The sequence below is a fragment of the Oncorhynchus tshawytscha genome, linkage group LG25 (assembly GCF_018296145.1).
Source record: "Oncorhynchus tshawytscha isolate Ot180627B linkage group LG25, Otsh_v2.0, whole genome shotgun sequence".
NCBI lineage: Eukaryota > Metazoa > Chordata > Actinopteri > Salmoniformes > Salmonidae > Oncorhynchus > Oncorhynchus tshawytscha.
The window spans coordinates 18,379,350-18,400,068 of record NC_056453.1 but is presented as its reverse complement, the minus strand read 5'-3'; the positions used below and the strand labels follow the sequence as shown (position 1 = coordinate 18,400,068).

Sequence of the window (20,719 nt, the reverse complement as noted above, 5' to 3'; positions counted from 1 at the left end):
ACGTTTAAAGTGCATGCCGCCACCTACTGTGCTGGAGTGTGTGGTCAATCACAGTTTACAACATTAGCTCCACATTTCTAAATTATCCTATTTAACTCAGTGTTTCCGAGAAACTAAAAAGAGCTCTACTACCTGGCGGAGCGTCGTACATTACGCCATTAATTTTCATAATAGGATTCGTAACTACGCCTTTTATAATATCTCTGACTACATTTCCCAGAGACCCGAATATGCATACCCTTTTCAAAAACGACGCTGAAAGTGACGTCTTTGTTGTGCGACCTGTGGAGAAATGGCGAGCGGCAAAAAGAGTGCACTTCTCTCCTCTTTGGCGGATTATGGAGACGATTCAGAGGCAGATTCCGACCCAGAGGTAGAAGAAACAGGTAGATACTTTGCTTAACTACTGATACTGATTGCATAGAAATGAGAATTTCGGCCCCAAATCTGTTGTAACTGAGACGAAAGTGGGTAACCGGAAATCGCTTTGTGTAGTTCAACAATGTTGTTGGCTAGCTTGTAACAGTAACGTTAGCTAGATAAAGATAAATACTATATTGAGGTGTTAACTTTAACGTTACTGTTCTAACTAACTTTGTCCCCAGCACGGTAAACAAACACTGAATTGTCATCGTTATCTAGAAAATGGCGTTGTGTGAGCCTGTACTGAATATACTTTATAAAACGTAAGGCAAACGTTAGCTAGTCGTGTGTGGATGGAGGGGCATGTCAAGATGCCATCATCACCAGCTACGGTAGTATCTGAATCATATACATATAATTATGTTTCTATGATCTGAACTCTAACTGCACACTTGTTGCTAGATCACAAAATACGGAAACGTGCTGTACCCATAGAGAACCTATTTAATTACTTGAGGGCTATGTCGTACGTAGACGTTAATAGCTCAAGAATTGGGTAAAATTGCAGTCATATTGTTCAGGGAGAAATCCAAACCAGTCTAATTGGAATGAATGACAGTAGAGGCATACTCCTGATTTTACTTATGCAGAAATATACAAGTAAGGCATGTGAACCTAAAATATTTTATATGGGTTTTTATACACATTTTCTGAATTACGACTAATGTAAACAGACCATGAATGTCGAAATGTTAGTTTTCTTGGAGATCTGTGTTATTATGAGATACAATATCAGTACTTGTTGCATTTACAACTTGTCTAAGTCTTATCAACTGATTTCAGCAAGTATATGGCTGTGGATTGACTGCATTGTTTGAATGGAATATTGGCAGTAACGTTTTAACAATTTATGTAATCATTCCTGTAAAACAGTGTAAGCTAGCCAGACAATCTTATCATAGCACTGGCAAATCATGGTTGACCAACAAGGCTTTGAAACTAAGTTTTTGGTCCACAAGCCACTGTGGCAGGTGGATTAAGAAATCTACCAGCCACTCAGATTTTTTACCAACCATGAAGGTCAGTCAATTTGGAAAATTTCAAGAACTTTGAAAGTTTCTTTAAGTGCAGTCGCAAAAACCATCAGCTCTGTGATGAAACTGGCTCTCATGAGGACCGCTACAGGAAAGGAAGACCCAGAGTTAACTCTGCTGCAGAGGATACATTCATTAGAGTTAACTGCACCTCAGATTGTTGCCCAAATTGCCTCAAAGAAACCACTACTAAAAAGACACAAATAATAAGAAGAGACTTGCTTGGGCCAAGAAACATGAGCAATGAACATTAGACCAGTGGAAAACTGTCCTTTGGTCTGGTGAGTCCAAATTGGAGATTTTTGTTTCCAACTGCCATGTCTTTGTGAGACGCAGAGTAGGTGAACGGATAATCTCTGCATGTGTGGTTCCCACCGTGAAGCATGGAGGAGGAGGGGGTGCTTTGCTGGTGACACTGTCTGTGATTTATTTCAAATTCAAGGCACACTTAACCAGCATGGCTACCACAGCATTCTGCAGCAATACACCATCCCATCTGGTTTGCACTTTGTGGGGCTATCATTTGTTTTTCAACAGGACAATGACCCAACACACCCCAGGCTGTGTAAGGGCTATTTGACCAAGAAGGACAGTGATGGAGTGCTGCATCAGATGACTTGGCCTCCCCAATCACCTGACATCATCCCAATTGAGATAGTTTGGGATGAGTTGGACCACAGAGTGAAGGAAAAGCAGCCAACAAGTGCTCAGCATTTGTGGGAACACCTTCAAGACTGTTGGAAAAGCATTCCAGGTGAAGCTGGTTGAGAGAATGCCAAGAGTGTGCAAGGCTGTCAAGGCAAAGGGTGGCTACTTTGAAGAGCCTCAAATATAAAATATCTTTTTGATTCAACACTTTTGTGAATACTACATGATTCCATGTGTTATTTCATAGTTTTAATGTCTTAACTATTATGGGGCAGCAGGGTAGCCTAGTGGTTAGAGTGTTGGACTAGTTACTGAAAGGTTGCAAGTTCAAATCCCCGAGCTGACAAGGTACAAATCTGTCGTTCTGCCCCTGAACAGGCAGTTAACCCACTGTTCCTAGGCCGTCATTGAAAATAAGAATTTGTTCTTAACTGACTTGCCTAGTTAAATAAAGGTAAAATAAATGTTTAAAAATTTAGAAAATAGTAAAAATAAAGAAAAACCCTTGAATGAGTAGGTGTGTCAACTTTTGACTGGTACTGTATATATCTAGGTGGTTAGAGCCCTGAATGCTGATTGGCTGACAGCCGTGGTATATCAGACTGTATACCACGGGTATGACAAGTTATTTTTACTGCTCTAATTACATTGGTAACCAGTTTATAATAGCAATAAGTCACCTCTGGTAGAGGTCGACCGATTATGATTTTTCAACACCGATAATTGGAGGACCAACAAAAGCCGATACCGATTAATCTGACGTTCTTGTGTTTTTTTAATTTAATTTTTATTTATTTAATTACTTTAATGTTTGTAATAATGACAATTACATCAATACTGAAATAACCCTTTTATTTTAACTTAATATAATACAATATAATACATAAATAAAATCTATTTTGTCTCAAATAAATAATGAAACATGTTCAATTTGGTTTAAATAATGCAAAAACAAAGTGTTGGAGAAGAAAGTAAAAGTGCAATATGTGCCATGTAACAAAGCTAAACCTTTAAGTTCCTTGCTCATAACATGAGAATATGAGAATATATGAAAGCTGGTGGTTCCTTTTAACATGAGTCTTCAATATTCCCAGGTAAGAAGTTTTAGGTTGTAGTTATTATAGGACTATTTCTCTCTATACCATTTGTATTTCATATACCTTTTGACTATTGGATGTTCTTATAGGCACTATAGTATTGCCAGCCTAATCTCGGGAGTTGATAGGCTTGAAGTCATAAACTTGCTTGAAGAGCTACTGGCAAATGCAGGAATGTGCTGTTTGAATGAATGCTTACGAGCCTGCTGCTCCCTACCGCCACTCAGTCAGACTGCTTTATCAAATCATAGACTTAATTATAATAGAATAAACACACAGAAATACGAGCCTTAGTTTCCGGATTTGACATATTAATGACCTATCATTTCGAAAACAAAACATTTATTCTTTCAGTGAAATACGGAACCGTTCCATATTTTATCGAGCGGGTGGCATCCCTAAGTCTTAAATATTGCTGTTAAATTGCACAACATTCAATGTTCTTTCATAGTTATGTAAAATTCTGGCAAATTAATTAGTCTTTGTTAGGAAGAAATGGTCTTCACACAGATCACAACGAGCCAGGTGGCCCAAACTGCTGCATATACCCTGACTCTGCTTGCACAGAACGCAAGAGAAGTGACACAATTTCCCTAGTCAAATAAATTAATGCTAGCAGGCAATATTAACTAAATATGCAGGTTTAATAAAATATATTTGTGTATAGATTTTAAGAAAGGCATTGATGTTTATGGTTAGCTACATTAATGCAACGACAGTGCTTTTTTTTTCGCGAATGCACTTGTTCAAATCATCACCTGTTTGGCGAAGTAGTCTGTGATTCGATGACAAATTAACAGGCACCGCATTGATTATATGCAACGCAGGTCAAGCTAGATAACTACACATGGTTGATGATATTACTAGTTTAACTAGTGAATATGATAAGATTTTAATGCTAGCTAGCAACTTACCTTGGCTCCTTGCTGCACTCGCATAACAGATGGTCAGCCCGCCGCGCAGTCTCCTCGTGGAGTGCAATATAATCGGCCATAATCTGGGTCCAAAAATGCCGATTACCGATTGGTTTGAAACCTTGAAATCGGCCATGCCGATTTAATCGGTCGACCTCTAACCTCGGGTTTGTGATATATGGCCAATATACCAGGGCTAAGGGCCTTATTGCTTAAATATATCCCACCTCTCTCATCAACACTGCCTGGCTGGGGAGCTGTGCGCACTGTGATTGAAGTGAAGAAATGTTTAGAAGTGCTGCGCATATAAAAGTTGTCTAATTTACTCAAGTCTACTAAAGTGATCCTTTGTCCTCATGTTTCTTGGCTATTGACATTGTTTTGTTCGCAAGCTAGGTTGTTTTGCAATATCTGTGTATTCTTCTGCGAAGACACATTGGCTACTAGTCATATTCTCATATCTCACAGCCCGGCACACTGACTGACGACTCCAGTGGCTCGAGTGCCCTTTTAGCTACGGTAACCTGTTGGCCTTAAAGGGGCAGCTGAACATTTTGTCTCATCTGTGATTTTTTGGGGGGGTTTAAATACTCTGGTCACAAACATATTTATAAAATTGAGCAATTTACCGCATCACTTCTTACTAGTAATACATCTACCTGGCCACCCCACATTGCCTGGTTCCTCTCTAGGTTTCTTCCTAGGTTTTGGCCTTTCTAGGGAGTTTTTCCTAGCCACTGTGCTTCTACACCTGCATTGCTTGCTGTTTGGGGTTTTAGGCTGGGTTTCTGTACAGCACTTTGAGATATCAGCTGATGTACGAAGGGCTATATAAATAAATTTGATTTGATCTATTGTTTGAGGAACATTACAAAGCATGCTCATTTGTTTTTTGTATCTTCTATATACCACCCCTACCTTGTCACAACACAACTGATACGCTGAGACGCGTTAATAAGAAGGAAAGACATTCTAGAAATGAACTTCTAACATTCCATTCCAGGTGGTCACCCCATGAAGAGAGAATGCCAAGAGTGTGCAAAGCTGTCAAGGCAAAGGGTGGCTATTTTGAAGAATCTTGTATAAAATATATTTTTTATTTGTTTAACACTTTTTTTTGGTTACTACATGATTCCATATGTGTTATTTCATAGTTTGGATGTCCTTACTATTATTCTACAATGTATAAAATAGTACAAAATTAAGAAAAAATTCTTGAATGAGTAGGTTTCCAAACTTTTGACTGGTACTGTGTATGTTTGTGTATATATTAGGGTTGAAACGGTACATGTATTCGTATTTGAACTGTTCGGTACAGGGTGCACGGTTTGGTATGCACTGTTAACCGAACAATACATTAATCATATTATAGCTAGGAAAATATATCATTGTAAAAAAATATATTATTGCGTAAACCAATGGCGTATAAATTGACGTGGGAAAAATATCCACATAGTAATAAAGTTGTTATAGTTGTCTGTAGCTCATTGGTTACTTTACTCCAGCGAGAACAGAGCTGAGAGACCGTCGTAGCAGCAATTAGCTTATAGTTCTGTTATACTCAGACACTATTTTAACAGTTTTGGAAACTTGAGTTTTCTATCCAAATCTACCAGTTATATGCATAGGCTGTTTAATTTGGCCATGCTTTTCATCCAAAATTCCGAATGCTGCCCCCTACCCTAGAGAGGTTAAAAAATTTAAAGGCAATGCTACCAAATACTAATGGAGTGTACGTAAACTTCTGACCCACTGGGAATGTGATGAAGGAAATTAAAGCTGAAATAAATCATTCTTTCTACTATTTTTCTGACATTTTATATTCTTAAAATAAAATAAAATAACTGACCTAAAACTGGGAATTTTTACTAGGATTAAATGTCAGGAATTGTGAAAAACTGAGTTTAAATGTATTTGGCTAAGGTGTATGTCAACTTCCGACTTCAACTTATATTAAAAAAAAAAAATGTTTTTAATAAGCTATGAAACAAAAATACAGTAACACAAACTAGTGCAGAATTTATTTTGCCATAAATGTGTACATGACTTCTAAATATTTTTATTCGCAAATGCAAGTGAAATGCTTGTACTGTGGAACCCTGACCACCCACCAATATGGCATCTTACACAGCAATTCCAAAATCTATGCTCATTTGGCGGGTGTTCATTTTAGGCATTGTTGACAAACTCCCTGACCAACATGGCTGACCATTATTGGGTTAATGTCCATTCTAGTATTTGAATTCCTAATTCTATGGTGGCAGCTTTACAAGTCAGAATGTTCAATAAATGCAAATTTGAAGGTATACTTATCTATACAACTAAATTGAATGTACCGGTTGTCCGCTATGTTTGTCCTTATACCGTTTGGAAATTTTGGGCAAAATATTGACAGGTTATTGTTAAACAGAGTTTTCAAAGCGTCTGTTTTTGTGCATGGCTCTCACTGTTAATTTGTCCATCACCTGGCGCATGCAATATTGAAACTTGCCGACAAGACTACGTCGACGAGTGGATAAAACGCCTCTACCCTCTTCTCTTGACATGTGCAATCACTGGAGAATAAACTGGACGAGCTAGCTTCGTGATCTGAAGAACTGAGTGGCTGAACAAGGACGAGGGAATCTCTGTTAACAGGTGGTGTGCGATCTCTAATATTAAGGTGGTCTCGAGGTTCTGCTCACCTGAGTTAGAATACCTTATGATACGCTGTAGACCATACTACACTGAACAAAAATATAAATGCAACATGCAACAATTTCAAAGATTTTACTGAGTTCATAAGGAAATCGGTCAATTTAAATAAATGTATTAGTCCCTAATCGATTGATTTCACATGACTGAGAATACTGATATGTATCTGTTGGTCACATATACCTTTTAAAAAAAACAGTAGTAGGGGTGTGAATCAGAATCAGTATCTGGTGTGACAAACATTTGCCTCATGCAGCATGACACATTTCCTTCACGTAGAGTTGATCAGGCTGTTGATTGTGGCCTGGGGAATGTTGTCCCACTACTCTTCAATGGCTGTGCAAAGTTGTTGGATATTGGCGGGAACTGGACCACTCTGTCAATCCAGAGCATCCCAAACATGCTCAATGTTTATATGTCTGAGTATGCAGGCTATGGAAGAACTAGGATATTTTCAGCTTCCAGGAATGGTGTACTTAACCATTAAGGCCCTGGGGGGTGTGGTATATGGCCAAAATAGGGTTGTTCTTATGCACACCGCGGAGTGCCTGGATACTGCCCTTAGCCGTGGTATAGGCCTTATGCCACAAACCCCCGAGGTGCCTTATTGCTTTTATAAACCGGTTGCCAACAGTAAGGCAATTAAGGACATTTTAAATGAAATGTTTTTATGAATAACTTATGACAATACATTGCAGTTGGTCCAGAACAAAGCAGCACGTATCACACTTAAATGTAGACGGAGGAAAAGTGTCCGTCTCTCCTGGGTCAAAGTTGGGAAGAGATTGACTGCATCACTATTGGTCTTCGTGTGAAGTATTGATGTGTTGAAGGTACCAAACTGTAAGCCAAGGCAACAGCTACTCTTCCTGGTGTCCAGCAACATTCTGGCAGTTAGATACAACAAAAAATCTTACATTTCATAACACTTTTCACAACACATTAAGTGTGTGCCCTCAGGACACTACTCTACTACCACGTACAATGCATTTGGAAAGTATTCAGACCCTTTCCCTTTTGTCCCACATTTAGTTACATTACAGCATTATTCTATTATGGATACAATTATTTTCCCCCTCTAAATCTACACACAATACCCCATAATGACAAAGTGAAAACAGAATTTTAGAAATGTTTGCAAATGTATATATAAAAAAAAGCCTTATTTACATAAGTATTCACCCCCTTTGCTATGAGACTCGAACTTGAGCTCAGGATTTTGTCAAGGCACATATTTGGTTGTGGCACAGATATGGGGGAAGTACCAAAACATTTCTGCAGCATTGAAGGTCCCCAAGAACACAGTGGCCGCCATCATACGTAAATGGAAGAAGTTTGGAACGACCAAGACTCTTCCTAGAGCTGGCCGCTTGTCCAAACTGAGCAATCGAGGGAGAAGGACTTGGTCAGGGAGGTCACTCTGACAGAGCTCCGGAGTTCCTCTGTGGAGATGGGAGAACCTTCCAGAAGGACAACCATCTCTGCAGCACTCCACCAATTAGGCCTTTGTGGTAGAGTGGCCAGAAAGAAGCCACTCCTCATTAAAAGGCACATGACAGCCCACTTGGAGTTTGGCAAAACGCACCCAAAGACTCTCAGACCATGAGAAACAAGATTCTCTGGTCTGATGAAACCAAGATTGAACTCTTTGTCCTGAATGCAAAGCGTCACATCAAGAGGAAACCTGGAACCATCCCTACAGTGAAGCTTTGTGGTGGCAGCATCATGCTGTGGGGATGTTTTCAGCTGCAGGGACTGGGAGACTAGTCAGGATTAAGAGAAAGATGAACTAAGCAAAGTACAAAGAGATACTTGATGAAAATCTGCTCCGGCGTGCTCATGACCTCTGACTGGGGAGAAGGTTCACCTCCCAACAGGACAACAACCCTAAGCACACAGCTGAGACAATGCAGTCGTGGCTTCGGGACAAGTCTCTGAAAATCTTTGAGTGGCCCAGCCAGAGCCTGGACTTAAACCCAATCGAATATCTCTGGAGAGACCTGAAAATAGCTGTGCAGCTACTCTCCCCATCCAACCTGACCGAGCTCGAAAGGATCTGCTGAGAAGAATGGGAGAAACTCCCCAAATACAGTTGTGCTAAGCTTGTAGCATCATACCCAAGAAGACTCGGTGCTTCAACAAAGTACTGAGGAAAAGATCTGAATACTTATGTAAATGTGATATTTCAGTTTATTTATAATAAATTTAGGAAAAAATTAAAACAGTTATGGAACTATTTAATCAATTTTAGAATACGGCTGTAATGTAACAATGTGGAAAAAGTCGAGGGGTCTGAATACTTTGAATGTATCTGCAATACAAAATCCATGTGTGTATGTGTCCCATTACAGTCCCTGCTGTTCCCTAAGGTGTATTTTTGTTTTTAAAAATCTGATTCTACTGCTTGCATCAGTTACCTGATATGGAATAGTTTCATGTAGCCATAGCATGTCTTGTGGGGGATGCATGGGTGTCCGAACTGTGTGCTGCTAGTTTAAACGGTGCATTCAGCATGTCAATACTTCTTACAAAACCAAGTAGTGATGTCGATCTCTCCTCTACTTTGAGTCATGAGAGATTGACATGCATATTATTAATGTAAGCTCTCTGTACTTTTAAGGGCCAGTCTTGCTGCCCTGTTTTAGAAAAAATACAATTTTCCCAAAGTCCCTCTTTGTGGCACTTGACCACATGACTTGACAGTAGTCCAGGTGTGACACAACTAGGGCCTGTAGGTTATGCCTTGTTGATGTTGGTAAGTAGACTGAGCAGCTCTTTATTATGGACAGATTTCTTCCTGTTGTATCTACTTTTGCATCAACATATTTTGACCATGACAGTTTACAACCCAGGGTTACTCCAAACTGTTTAGTCACCTCAACGTGCTCCATTTCCACATTACTCCTTACATGATTTAGTTGAGAACTAGGGTTTAATGAATTGTCCCAAATACTTTTTGAAATGTTTAGGACCAATTTGTCTTGCCACCGATTCTGAAACTGACTAGCTCTTTAAGTGAAGTAATTTCACTCGCTGTAGTAGCTGACATGTACAGGGTTGTCATTTGCATACAAATACACTGGCTTTACTCAAAGTGGCATGTCATTAATAAAGATTTTAAAAAGTCGCCTAGACAGCTGCCCTGGGGATTTCCTGATTCTATCTGGATTATGTTAGACAGGATTCCATTAAAGAACACCCTCTGTGTTCTGTTCGACAGGTAACTCTTTATCCGCAACACATACGTTTCTCCAGCAACAGACTATGATTGATAATGTCAAAAGCTGCACTGAAGTCTAACAAAACAGCTCCCACAATCTTTTTTTATTATCAATTTCTCTCAACCAATCATCAGTTATTTGTGTAAGTGCCTTCATGTTGAATGTCCTTCCCTATCTGCGTGCTGAAAGTCTCAATTTGTTTACTGTAATATAGCATTGTATCTGGTCAAACACAATTTTTCCCAAAGTTTACTACGGGTTGGTAACAGGTTGATTTGGTCGGCTATTTGAACCAGTAAGGGTGGCTTTACTATTCTTGGATAGCGGAATGACTTCTCTCCAGGCCTTAGGGCACATAGTTCATTGTAGGCTTAGAAGATATGGTAAATAGGAGTGGCAATATCGTCCATTATTATCCTCAGTCATTTTCCATCCAAGTTGTCAGACCCTGGTGGCTTGTCATTGTTGATATACAACCATTTTTACACCTTTTCCGCGCTCTACTTTTCAGAATTTCAAAATTCTAATGCTTGTCTTTCATAATTTGTTCAGTTATACTTGGTAGTGTCAGTGTTTGTTGTTGGCATGTTACAAAGGGAAAGCCAGCTGCAAAGCCTACCAGATGAGCTAAATGCCTTCCAAGCTCGCTTCGATGCTAGCAACACTGAACCATGCATGAGTGCACCAGCTGTTCCAGACTACTGTGTTCTCACACTCTGTAGCCGATGTGAGTATGACCTTTTAAACAGGTTACCATTCTCAAGGCTGCAGGGCCAGACGGATTACTAGGATGTGTACTCGTAGCATGCGCAGACCAGCTGGCAAGTGTCTTTACTGATATTTTAGATCTCTCCCTGACCAGGGCTGGGCAGTATACCACATTTTACTATATAACGGTATTGATGCAAGGACCGATTTTGAGTTTTTACTTGACCTTCTATAATCGTGTTTCAATGTTTGATTTGTTAAATGTGATGCGCATCTCCAGTGCATGTCATTTTTTATAGTTTATGCCCTTTGCTTCTTGAGTCATCTCACTCTTGCTGCTGCATGCTGCTAAACACAATAAGCCCTGTCACTCAAGGAGAGAGCACTTCCTTGCCATCCAATCCAAATGGTCAGATGGATGCAAGAATGTTGGTGACATGCTCCTTTCCACAAGAGTTCTATAATTACACTTTATTTCTGTATCTTACGTTCTGCAAACTACTGGTTGCTAGTTTGTCTTTTCTTAGCAAGGTGTTGCTAAAATGTGTTCGCCTGCTAATGCTAATCGCAAGTTAGCAGGCTAGCTAGATTGCTAAATGTACTAAGAGTCAGAGAAAATGTATATAGTTAGCTAATACTGCCTGGTACCAGTGCTGGTGTAGGCCTAGGTATGCATGTTTGTGCAACATCTTATCAGAGAGGAATAGGCAAAGCATGAATATGTTGGCTGGCTGGCTGGCTAGCTAGCTACATGAAGTATGAACATATGTAATGCAACATCTAATTAGGGTCACCTGGAAACACTGACAGACTGGTTCCTACCCTGTCAATCATTTCTCACTGGCTTATTAATTTGTTGTCATGTCAAACAACAATGTATTCAACTTGCTGCCCACTATGTTCCAACTATAAGATTTGAAAATTTATCATATTTCCATCATTCCAACCGTTCAATTAACTAGGCCTAGTTTTTTTTTTGCCCATATCACGCTGCATGGCAGTGTGGAAATTGACAAATGCTGAAAGTGTGTGCCGGCATAAATAAATTCATTATCTCCACTTAGGCAATATAATGAAGAACAGTGTTTTGCAGGATTCAATAGTTGGAATTGTAAGAGTTGTTGCCTTGTCCCATTCTCTGCGATTGTCATTTTAATGGAATACAGAAAGAACAAACAACAAACCTGTCCTCAAACATTTACATCAAAAGGTGCAAAGTTATGGGCAAAGACACAACATCCACATCTAATGTAATATTTTTCTTGATCAAATAACATGGAAAACTACTTTTTGTTCAGTATATATTTACCATCCTAACAAACCATTTAATGTACAGTGCATTTGGAGAGTATTTAGACCCCATAACTGTTTCCATATTTTTGTTACATTACAGCCTTACTCTAAAATTTATGACTTTTTTTCCCCCTCATCAATCTACACACACTAACCCATAATGAAAAACAGAAATGAATTATTTACATCAGTATTCTGATCCTTTATTCAGTACTTTGTTGAAGCACCGTTGGCAGTGATTACAGCCTCGATTCTGCTTGGGTATGACGCTACAAGCTTGTCATGCCTGTATTTGGGTAGTTTCTCCCATTTCTTCTCTACATATCCTCAAGCTCTGTCAGGTTGGAGGAGGAGTGTTGCTGCACAGCTACTTCAGAGATGGTTTCGTCAGACCAGTGACTCTTGTTTCTCATGGTCAGAGTCCTTTAGGTGTCTTTTGGCAAACTCCAAGCGGGTTGTTGCACCTTTTACTAAGTACTGTCTTCTGTCTGGCCACTCTACCATAAATGCCTAATGGGTGGAGTGCTGCAGAGATGGTTGTCCTTCTGGTAGGTTCTTCCATCTCCTCAGAGGAGCTGTCAGGGTGACCATCTGGTTCTTGGTCACCTCCCTGACCAAGGCCCTTCTCCCCAGATTGCTCAGTCTTGGTGGTTCCAAATGTCCAATCAATTGAATTTACCACCGGTGGACTGTAATAATGTTGTGGAAACATCGATGGTGTTGCGCAGCTAAACAGTCGTGGGTAAACATGAAGTACAGGAGGGGATTACGCACGTACACCCGAGGGCACCGTGTTGTGTCAGCTAAGGACCCTGGGATTGAACACCTCCTTCTGCAACTGGATCCTGGGCTTCCTGACGGGCCGACCCCAGGTGGTGAGGGTAGGTAACACATCCGCCACGCTGACACAACACGGTGCCCTCGGGTGTACGTGCTTAATCCCCTCCTGTACTTCATGTTTACCCACGACTGTTTAGCTGCGCAACACCATCATTAAGTTTGGCGACAACACGGCGGAAGTAGACCTGATTACAGGCGACGATGAGACCGCCTATTGGGAGGGGCTGTAGGGATCGGGTCGAGAGCTTCAAGTTCCTGTGTCCACATCACTAAGGACCTAACATGGTCCAAACACACCAACACAGTTGTGAAGAGGGTATGACAATGCCTCTCCCCCCTCAGGAGGCTAAAAAGATTTGGCATGGGCACTCAGATCCTCAAAGTTCTACAGCTGCAGTATCGAGAGCATCTTGACTGGCTGCATCACTGCTTGGCATCTGACCGACAGGGTAGTGCATATGGCCCAGTACATCACTCCTTGTATTATATAGTCTCGTTATTTTGTTATTAGTTGCATCTTCTTTTTTTCAGCAAATGTTTCCTACTTTTTAACTGCATTGTTGGGAAGAAAAGTAAGTTGGGCTCGTAAGTAAACCTTTCACATTAAAGTCTACACTTGTTGTATTCGGCGTATGTGACAAGTAAAATTTTATTTGCTATCCGGGGGTCCTTGGGACATCCCTAACCCACTTTGAAGTTCACATTTTAAAATAGTAAGGGTTATGGTAAGGGTAGGGATGTCACAAGGATACCGGATTAACCTTTGCTGAGCTCGTTCAGCTGTTAACATGGCTTTGCCCATGCGTCAGGTGATATAAATCAGACAGGCATTGCCAGGGGAGGAAACTGATCAATAGTACTTTCCTGTAGATATGTTTGTCTAAAATCTCTATTGGCATAATGACCAACCAGTAGAGTAAGTTGAAAAAACTGTTTTTATTATAGGTACTTGTTATACAAGGCACACGCATTACGAAAATGTCAAAGAATAGAGGCTAACCAATCTCCGTTTGATATTAGGTCAGGAAGCCGGGCAAACTGAATGCTGCTGTGTTTCCAACCTGATAACCAAGCTCTGTCATTCTGCAGAGGGCCATGGAGTAGGTCTGGTGTCTGCTGCCTATGGAGAGGACGACATTAGCCGGATTGAGGATGGCGACGACAAGGCATCTGGAGACGAGGACAGTGGGGAGAGCTCGCATAACTCAGTCAGTTCTCTTTATCCTTCTAATTTAGTCAGTCTCTTTCCCACAGCACCCTGCTAGAGGTATTTGTCAGCGGTGCATGTATGAGTGTGTGTGGTCACACTGTTAACCATTTGCATTCTTGTCTTCATTAGGAAATGGAAGAGTCTGATGAGGGCGGAGACACAGATGATTATAAGGTATTTTAACCCCCCCCCCCCATATTTTGGTACGGTTTGTACTTGTGAAATGTTTGTTAGGGGTTCATGGGGCTAAGAAAAGCAAGGATTTTGTTCAAATGATGGTAGTGCCACTAGGTGGTAGTGTTGAGCTATAATGTTTTGTCTCTATTCACCGATATCAGTATAGAGCGGAATAAACAACATCCATTATTTCAAGTTAAGTATTGCTTGGTTGTGCACACTGGATGAAAAACCTTTGCATATACACTTTAAATTATAGTTATCATGTTAAATCCTCACCAATAAGACCAAGCTTGACCAAGATGTGGCATTTAAAGGTGCATACCTTTTTGAATAGTGAAGTTCAGATGAGCAGGGTTGTACCCTTAGCCAGCCCCACCCTGATAGTGCAGCAGTCAGTGTATGAGTTGGAACAGCGTGTCCGATGGACTATATTCCAGTTTCTGCCACAGTGATTGATGCAGGTCAGGAGGGCTTGATGCTGCTCAAACAATCAATCATTACAGGGCTTGGGCCACATAATGCCATAGTATCCTGTGTGGGTCTGACAATTAGCAACTCTATGATCAGGCCATGAATGCAATATGTCTGCAGAACTATAGCATTCCACAACATGGGGGGGGGAAATCAGGTAGAGAGGTGGAGGACTGGTGAGATGTTGTGTGCATGTGTATCTGTCAGAGAGGTAGAGTTGGGGGGTGTTTTCACTGGCTACTACTACTATACTCCCACGAGTTTGGTTTATATTTTGCTACTGCTGCCCTATACACCGGAGTCTCACTATTTATTATGAGTTATGCCTTGTCAGCCACACCATTGACCCACACTTTGTCCTAAGAGCTGAACTCTGTTTCGACTGCGTTGAGGTGCAACAGGCCCTTCCCTATGTCTTTTTCTAGTCAAGTCATATAGAGTTGATTTAGACGAGGCTAGTTTTTGTAAGATATATCTAGGAGAAAGCTCTCGTGTGAAAGTTCAAGATTGCTTACTGGTAATCTAGGGGAGTTAAATGAGTAGCAGTTCTTTCAAACTCGTCTCCAACTCTTAGCCAGACTATTGAGTAATAGCTTGGTTGGTTACAGAGGCATGATTTATCAATCTGCTGTTTTCACTTATGGCCTGAAAATGCAATGGCTTTGATTAGATTGGATTTCATAATTCATTTTTTCATAGAGAAAGACTTAAAATGCCATATCTGAGTTATAGATGTACTTTTGTGTCATATAACAGTAATAATGGAATGGATTTATAGAGGTGATTCATTTATATAACGTAATGGAGATGTTGGGATACTTTCATTGTGGCCTGCTTTCTTTTGAAAGGCTTGGCTTGGGCTAATGCCACAGACGAGAAGAACCATAGAACCAACACGGCCTCTCCCCCTTTTCAGTGAGAAAGCGATGGGCAGAGGGGTTGTCACCAAATATGTCCGTGTCCTGGTTATCACATTTTGGCTCTTGATCATGTCAGGGACAGAGTGGGGTAAGGGTTGAGAGAAGGGGGTTGTTTGATTGTATCTCTTGCCCTCTCTCTACCCCCTTGACCTGTGTTTGGCCCATAGTGAAGACGCAGTAACCCAGAATAATGGCAGTTTGGCCACGCTGTTCTGTTGCTGTAATTCTCTCTCTGGCTGAAAGTATTTTAGTATTTTATTAGGAAACTTATTAGCTGCTGCCAAGACAGCTGCCACTCTTCCTGGGGTCCAAACGTGTTCAAGACAACACATCAAAACAATAGTGTACCTACATTACTGTTCAAAAGTTTGGGGTCACTTAGAAATGTCCTTGTTTTTGAAAGAAAAGAAGAAGAAAAAAGTCCATTTTAAAATAACATCAAATTGATCAGAGTTTTCAGCTGTGTTAACATAATTGCATTTTTTTCTCTAATGATCAATTAGCCTTTTAAAATGATTAACTTGGAATAGCTAACACAACGTGCCATTGGAACACAGGAGTGATGGTTGCTGATAATGGGCCTCTGTACGCCTATGTAGATATTCCATTAAAAATCATCCAGCTACAATAGTAATTTACAACATTATCAATTTCTACACTGTATTTCTGATCAATTTGATGTTATTTTAATGGACAAAAAAAATGTGCTTTTCTTTCGACAAGAATTTCTAAGCGACCCCAAACTTTTGAACGGTAGTGTAAATATACTGAATAGCAATATACATTTGAAGTGCATCAATTTCAAATATTTTACTGAGTTAAAGTTCATGTAAGGAAATCAGTCGAATGAAATTCATTCAGTCCTAATCTATGGATTTCACATGACTGGGAATACAGATATGCATCTATTGGTCACAGATAACCAGTCAGTCTCTGGTGTAACCATCATTAGCCTCATGCATCGCGACACATTTCCTTTGCATAGATCAGGCTGTGGAATGTTATCCCACTCCTCTTCAATGGCAGTGTGACGTTGCTGGATATTGGCAGAAACTGGAACAAGCTGCTGTATACGTCAATACAGAGCACCCCAAACATGCTCAATGGGTGACATATCTGGTGAGTATGCAGGCCATGGAAGAACTGGGACATTTTCAGATCCTTGCGACATGGAGTTGTACATCATGCTGAAACATGAGGTGATGGCAACTGATGAATGGCACGACAATGGGCCTCAGGATCTCGTCACGGTATCTCTGTGCATTCAAATTACCATCAATAAAATGCAATTGTGTTCGTTGTCCGTAGCTTATGTCTGCCCATTGCATACCACCACCACCAACATGGGGCACTCTGTTCACAACATTGACATCAGCAAACCGCTCACCCACACGATGTCATACACGTGATCTGCGGTTGTGTGGCCATTTGGACTTACTGACAAATTCTCTAAAATGACAGAGGCTGCTTATAGTAAAGAAATTAACATTACATTCTCTGGCAACCGCTCTGGTGGACATTCCTGCAGTCAGCATGCTAATTGCACGCTCCCCCAAAACTTGAGACATCTGTGGCATTGTGTTGTGTGACAAAACTGCACATTTTAAAGACTGAGTGACAGCAGTAGAGTTGCAGAGACAGGCTGTACAACAGGGAGGCAAGAGGCACAGTTATAGTGTTGAGTCTCCAGTGGTGTTTTTACATGTTTTATTTGTCTAAGTCATGAGCTGGTTAAAAAAGGACTAGGACTCTATTCCACTGGTCGTTGGTACAGTAAAAGTTGAGAAACGATGTACTATAGTGTACTGCCTATGTTCTGTGTGTGTAAGTAGTCACAGGACGTTGGGCATTATAGAAATGTGCAATGCTCCACCATTACAAATGTACCATATAAAAGGTACTATATTACAATACATACTATGTCATTTTTTTGAATGTGTTGTAATATTGTACATTTCTATAATGCACAACATCCCTGTTGTATTGTTTTACACTGAACAAAAATATATAAACAGAACATGTAAAGTGTTGGTCCCATGTTTCATGAGCTGAAATAAAAGATCCAAGAAATGTTCCATACGCACAAAAAGCTTATTTCTCTCAAATGTTGTGCACACATTTTTTAACATCCCTGTTTCTCCTTTGTCAAGATAATCCATCCACCTGTCAGGTGTGGCATAGCAAGAAGCTGATTAAACAGCATGATCATTACACAGGTGGACCTTGTGCTGGGGACTATAAAGAGCTACTCTAAAATGTGCCCTTTTGTCACACAACTCAATGCCACAGATATCAAGTTTTGGGGGAGCATGCAATTGGCATGCTGACTGCAGGAATGTCCACCAGAGGTTTTTCCAGATATTTTAATGTTAATTTCTCTACCAGAAGCCACCTCCAACATTTCTTTTAGAGAATTTGGCAGTACGTCCAATTGGCCTCAACCGCAGACCACGTGTAGCTACGCCAGCCCAGGACCTTCACATCCACTTCTTCAACTGCAGGATGTTCTGAGGGTGGGGTGGACTGTGAAGATCTACAAAAATGATGCATCTTCACAGTCTACAGTGTGCCATGTTTTTTTTTCTTTTTTTCTTCTCTTTACTAAGATTTTACTGTGCTAGCTTGAATTTCCTGATGTGGAAGAGTTCAATGTGTTCATGGCTCTGTGTACTGAACAAAAATATAAACGCAACAATTTCAAAGATTTTACTGAGTTACAGTTCATATAAGGAAATCTGTCAAATGAAATAAATTAAGAGAAATATGCTTTTTGTGCGCATGTACATTTCTTTGGGGATTTCTTTATCTCAGCTCATGAAAGATGGGACCAACACACTTTACATGTTGCGTTTTTATATATTTTTTTCAGTGTAGTGTTGTGGTTTTCCGAGCCTCTGTTCTGGACTTTGGGACTGAAGAGAACTCTAATGACACGTCTTGTGGTATAAGTATGGGTGTCTGAGCTGTGTGAACAGACAATAACTCTCACAGTGACGAGTCGTGATATAGTCAATCTGTCATTCATTACAGTGAGATGGAAATTCATTCAGGGGTTCAAAAGAACCTCTGGTAAGCCATGTCTGCACTATATCCTTCCTCCCCTTCCTCGCTCCTCCCATTGTTCTACTTAGTTTGGCCCTCTGCCCTCTTCAAGACAATTCTTGGATGTGTCCATGCAGTTGCTAGGTGACTGGGTGGCAGTGTGTGTGTGTTCCATTGCCACTGAATAGGAGCACTGTTTCTTTCTGCTGAACCTGTGTTATGCCCACAGTTCTGGCGAGGACAGGCCGTATTTTCTAAGCAGCTCACATCACCCCACCTCCTGCCAAGCCCCTGCTTTCACAAGAATGTCCTGAAACTCCTGTAGCCACATGTTTGCCATGATACCCTGAAGGGAATCTTATGCCAAACGACTGTTTTTGATATACATTTTTTTCCAAAAAGATAAAGCACAGTTGAAATAATCAGGAAACCTCATTCAGTTTTAGCCGACCTGTCACATCACCATGGCTGACAAACTAATATCTTATTGCAGACCATTCCGCTGCTATTACCCTATTCTAATAGTTAACTGTTAACGAGTGATATAATTGGGGTAATTGATCTCTATCAACAGTGATGTTATGCTGCCGGGCAATGTTGACCCTCACGTCCAGGACCGTGCATGGTTCTTAGACTGACGTTCAACCCCCCACTCTCTCTGTGTTCTCTCTTTTCAGGAAATCCCAGAGGCAGAGAGGAAGGACCCCAATGAGTTGGTCGGTGAGTACACAAACAGACAAACGTGTTTAAGACACAGACACAATACAAACTTGGGGTGAAGTATTTACACTGCGGCCATCAGCCGTTATATGCTCAGACTGTTAGATTTATAATGCTATGGTCTAAATCTGGGGTACTCAACTCTTACTCTGTGAGGTCCAGAGCCTGCTGGTTTTATGTTGTACCTGATAATTAATTGCACACACCTGGTGTCCCAGGTCTAAATCCCCAGTTAGACGGGAACAATGAAAAAGTGCAGTGGAACTGGCTTCGAGGTCTCGAGTTGCATTTGAGGGGTCTAAATAATGATTAACTGCTATAGATAGCTAGCAGTACTAGGGTTGGGCGAATTCCACCTACATCCATTCGTGATTATGTACCCATAAAGCGTTGACATACCAGGGGTACTCCGCCTGGGGTCTGCGGCCAACCGAAACAGAATTGCCTGCGCAGAGACGCACACGATTTAACTTCACTAAAATGTACACTGTTTTTCCTGGCTTTAAACTATTTTCTATCAACTTTTGAAATTGGGATTGAATCAATATAAAAGCCCCTTTTCAGTGCAAAAAAACCCCAACTCTAACTCCGACTGAGTTGGTGATTGTGTTGTAGGCTTAGGAGCGCATCTGAGAAGCCTTGTTCTATTTTAAGGGCACGGGGGGCTTTTCTTCCATCACCCACGATCGAAGAGTAACCTAGATATGCATTTTAGATCAGAGCAGAGCCGCTTGAGACGCATGTGTACATTTGTTGAGATTCTTTGGTAGTTAAAATCAAATCAAATTTATTGGTCACATACACATAGCAGATGTTAATGCGAGTGTAGCGAAATGCTTGTGCTTCTAGTTCTGACAATGCAGTAACAACCAACGAGTAATCTAACAATTCCAAAACTACTACCGTATACACACAAGTGTAAAGGGATAAAGTGTATGTACGTAAAGATATATGAATGAGTGATGGTACAGAACAGCATAGGCAAGATGGAGTAGATGGTATAGAGTACAGTATATACATATGAGATGAGTAATGTAGGGTATGTAAACAAAGTGACATAGTTTAAAGTGGCTAGTGATACATGTATTACATAAAGATGCAGTAGATGATATAGAGTACAGTATATACATATACATATGAGATGAGTAATGTAGGGTATGTGAACATTATATTAAGTAGCATTGTTTAAAGTGGCTAGTGATTATATTTTTACATCAATTTCCATCAACTTCCATTATTAAAGTGGCTGGAGTTGAGTCAGTGTGTTGGCAGCAGCCACTCAATGTTAGTGGTGGCAGTTTAAC

General features: G+C 40.5%; 1 protein-coding gene across 4 annotated transcripts in view; it reads left to right on the top strand.

Annotated features, from left to right (window-relative positions):
- The first annotated feature begins 257 nt into the window (after positions 1 to 257).
- Positions 258 to 20,719, top strand: part of LOC112233644 (SAP30-binding protein-like) — a 43,251-nt gene continuing 22,789 nt past the window's right edge. For all 4 annotated transcript variants that reach the window (XM_042306063.1, XM_042306062.1, XM_042306061.1 and 1 more), the window contains exons 1-4: positions 258 to 386; positions 13,962 to 14,080; positions 14,212 to 14,256; positions 19,373 to 19,415. In XM_042306063.1, the coding sequence (XP_042161997.1) occupies positions 293 to 386; positions 13,962 to 14,080; positions 14,212 to 14,256; positions 19,373 to 19,415 (301 nt within the window). In that variant the 5' untranslated portion in view covers positions 258 to 292. The remainder of the gene's footprint in view (positions 387 to 13,961; positions 14,081 to 14,211; positions 14,257 to 19,372; positions 19,416 to 20,719) is intronic.